This window comes from Arachis ipaensis, chromosome B10, assembly GCF_000816755.2.
Source record: "Arachis ipaensis cultivar K30076 chromosome B10, Araip1.1, whole genome shotgun sequence".
Taxonomy (NCBI): domain Eukaryota; kingdom Viridiplantae; phylum Streptophyta; class Magnoliopsida; order Fabales; family Fabaceae; genus Arachis; species Arachis ipaensis.
In genome coordinates, this window is record NC_029794.2 from 114,557,223 (window position 1) to 114,561,131 (window position 3,909).

The 3,909-nt window shown below is 35.8% G+C and overlaps 1 protein-coding gene across 15 annotated transcripts in view; it reads left to right on the plus strand.

Moving 5' to 3' along the window:
- Window positions 1–2,194, plus strand: part of LOC107623210 (DNA repair protein RAD51 homolog B-like) — a 6,469-nt gene extending 4,275 nt beyond the window's left edge. For 9 of the 15 annotated variants that reach the window (XM_021113155.1, XM_021113157.1, XM_021113160.1 and 6 more), the window contains 4 exons: window positions 568–619; window positions 1,539–1,683; window positions 1,813–1,923; window positions 2,023–2,188. In XM_021113155.1, coding sequence (XP_020968814.1) covers window positions 568–619; window positions 1,539–1,683; window positions 1,813–1,923; window positions 2,023–2,072 — 358 coding nt within the window. In that variant the 3' untranslated portion in view covers window positions 2,073–2,188. Of the gene's footprint in view, window positions 120–228; window positions 455–567; window positions 620–861; window positions 926–1,538; window positions 1,684–1,812; window positions 1,924–2,022 lie in introns of those variants that run through there. The other 6 variants (XM_016325398.2, XM_016325396.2, XM_016325397.2 and 3 more) reach the window with 6 other exon arrangements.

Genomic DNA, 3,909 nt, shown 5'->3' on the forward strand with positions numbered 1-3,909 from the left:
TGAGGCTATCATTGAAGAAAGAGAGCAAGGCATTCAAGAAATTCAGCAGCAAATTGGTGAAGTAAATGAAATTTTTAAAGATCTTGCTGTGCTTGTGCATGAACAGGGAGCTATGATTGGTAACTTTCACCTCTATTCTAATTGAGTACATCTCCGTCTTAATCCCAAGTTTTTTATTTGTCCAGAACTTCTCATCTGATCTGATGCCGAGAGTTTATATTTTTTTAGATGATATTGGGTCCAACATTGAGCAGTCTCATGCAGCAACTGCACAAGCAAGATCGCAACTTGCTAAAGCTTCAAAGACTCAAAGATCAAATTCTTCTTTGGTAATATACATTGTGTAATATTTGCTTTAAGATTTCACCTCTCACGTGTTGTTTTAGATGTTGGGTGTGGGAGCCGTGCTTCCTTGTTCTTCTTTTTCTTCTTCTGAGCTCAACCCTGCAATTCGGTCAGCTACTGACCAAACTATATCTTATCTGATTCTCTTTCATGGTTTTAGACTTGTTGGGCCTTTCTTAAACATATGTTTCTTTGTTGTTTCATGTTTGCTTATGTTGATAGGTCAGAGGTTTCATTTTCTGTTGGGTCTTGCCTCCTTCCTCATCCAGACAAGGTACTAAGAATGCTAAATTCTGATTATTTAGCATATAGCTCGGTATTCTATTTGCTCTTCCAACTCCTTTGCTATCTCACTCTTTCACCATATAGCTCGGTATTCTATTTGCTGCTTCATTCATTATTCAGATAATTTCTTTTCCTTATTTAACTCTGTTTATTCAGCTCTTCATTTTTCGCTGTTTGAATCTACATGCTTTATGGATTAAAATATATAAATCTTTGGGCTTGAGATTGCAGCTTATTCTTCAATGGTTGACTGGGATATTTGTGCTTATCTATGGTTTGAGATGGAGGGGGCCGGGTAATGAATACTTAATCATTTCTAATATTTTGAAATTTTGGGATTCTGGTCTATAAGAATGTAGATGAATATAATTTATGTTGTATAAAGTCATAAACTAAAAGGATCTGATAGATGCCAATTAAGTTGTATCATAATCAGTAATAGAAAATTTGAAATGTAGAAAACAGAATACTAATGTTTTTATGCTCATTTTCTATATGGAAAGGAAGCAAAATCTGCAAACTAATGTTTATTTTGTTTGAAATCAATCATCATAAAACTCTGTCTTCACTCTTCAAAAATTGCAACAACCTCTTTCGTCATTTCCATACCTCTTCTTCCTTCTCCTCTCTTCAAAGCTTTGTCTGATTTTCTGCCTGTGTACTGTGTAGAATTCAACTTCTTACTTTCATCCCCCACTTCTCTCTCTTCTCCCCACGCTTCAAAAAGACTATATTTGTAATCCCCACTTTCTCTGTTGAACAGTTTTAGGTCACTAATCACCTTTTCTCTGTTTTGGAATTTCCCTAGGATACTATATTGTTGGTGCTTCAATTTACAGCTTAGTGATTACAGTAGGTGATGATTTGACTGTTTAAGTCCCTAATGCGGGTATTTACTATTTACACAGGCATCAGGCATAGCTGCCTTAGACATTAAGAAGCTTAAAGATGCAGGTATTTGCACTGTTGAATTTGTTGCTTACACTCCTAGGAAGGATCTGTTGCAAATTAAAGGTATCAGTGAGGCTAAAATTGACAAGATTATTGAAGCAGGTATGCACCTCCTGATATATTTTACTTTGCTAATACGGTATTTTCTTCAATTTCAACACTCAAGAGCATCAGCTATAAGCACATTAATTGTGAAGCCTTACTGATCTTCTGATGCTTGTTTATTGACAGCTACTAAGTTGGTGCCTATGGGTTTTACTAGTGCGAGCCAGCTCCATGCTCAGCGGATGGAGATCATCCAGATAACAACTGGATCAAGAGAGCTTGACAAGATATTGGAAGGTGAGACATCTCTAATAAAGACATTGCTTACAAGTGGATTTTATGGATTGTGTTTTTCATTGATGAAGTGTCATAATTCAATATGGTTTCTTCTACTGGGAGGAATTGAAACAGGTTCTATCACTGAGTTGTATGGTGATAGAAAATGAAATACCCCCAGAATTCCTAAACACTTTGTTGAATATGGCACCAAGTCAAGAGGAAGAACGAATCAGATTGGGCATTGAATTTTTTGAGCATTGAATTGAATCACTTCAGGATGTATGGTGTGGCCCTGGAATTGGATTCGCATCAGATCATGCTTCTGCTTCTGTGGATTGTGTGGTGGTAAGGAAAAATGCTTCTTCAAGAAGGAACCTTGATGCTGTTGAGAGAGCAACACATAGGGAAGAGGTATTCTTCTTTCTCCATCATCATCTTCTACTTCAATTCTTACTGTTTTCTTTTTTTTATTTAATTGATTCATTTATGTTGTTTTCTCTTCAGACATTGCATTTTCATGTTCATATAATTGTTGTGAATTGAGGCCTCTTCTCTTCCTCAACTCAATGACAGTTCTTGATTGCTTAATTGATCAAAGACTTGTATAAAGTATCCAGTCACTTAATTGAATATGAATCACTTGCTTTTAGACTTGTTCTGGTTTATTGCATTGTGTGCATTACATGTTCCAAATTTGCTATTGCTATTTGGCAGCGTCCATGATCTTTAAAAAGAACTAACCTTGAAAAATCTATGGAAGAGTTCCAAATTGTTGGAGGCAAATACTTGAAATTTAATCAAAAGTAACTGCAGTGGTAACAATTCCTTTTTGGTTCTTTTTTCTAATAACTGCAGTGTAGATCGGATATAGTAAGGTAGACATTCTCTGCTCAGAAAGTGGGAAGCAGCGAATAATTTTGATGGACCAAGAATCTCAAGAAGCAAGTATATTGCCATCATCACTAAGAAGTTCAAGAAAGAATGAAGCTATCCATAAATTAGGATATTGAATCTTGATGAGTCCACTAGTAGTTATTTGTCATCTAATGTATTTAGATTGTATTATTGTATGGAAATAATTGCTTCTTATTGTAAAGAAAGCATTTTGTACTCACTGGTGTGTTTTTCTATTTATACCATCAATAAAAATTTGTATTTATTAAATTTATATTTATTTTGTATGAAACAGGTTTATTTTTGTAATAGAAAAATAAAAAAAAAAATATTTTACCTTACCGATGGATTTACAGACGGATTTTCTGTTTGTAATCAGAGTGTAAGATGGTTTTCAGACGGAAAATCCGTCGGAAAATCCGTCTGTAATTACAAACAGAAAATCCGTCGGAAAATCCGTCTGTAATTACAGACGGAAAATTCGTCGGAAAATCCGTCTGTAATTACAGACGGAAAATTCGTCTGAAAATCCGTCTGTAATTACAGACGGAAAATCCGTCGGAAAGTTCGTCGCCTTTGAGAAATGGATAGGAAATTTACAGAGGAAAAATCCGTCGGTAACTTGTAAAAATCCGTCTGTAATTTTCCGACGAAAAAAAAATCCGTCGGTAAATAATTTTCGACGGAGCTTTTACAGAGGGACAAAAATCCGTCGGTAATTTCGTCGGTAACCAAAAATCCGTCTGTAATAAGAGTTTGATTCATTCTCCTTAATGGGGTTCTCTTGAACTCTCTTGCATGGTATCCCTCCTCTGCGCCTATCAGCTATCATTTGGCTCCTTGGTCTTTCTCGAAGTTCTCCAAGTGGGGGAGAAACTGCCCTACTAGATTCAGCAGTATCAGTAGAACAAACAACTGCACTACGTCTTTTCTTAGGTGGCATCTTCCACCTATTGAGTAAGTAAAGCTACTGGATCAAAAATGACATATGTATATGGGTTCAGAGATAATAGGACAGACAAAAAGAATTATGAGAACAAAGGATTAAAGACAACTTCCTATAGGCCTCTGGTAACATCACACTTTGTGAAAATGGGCTGGCTTCCATTC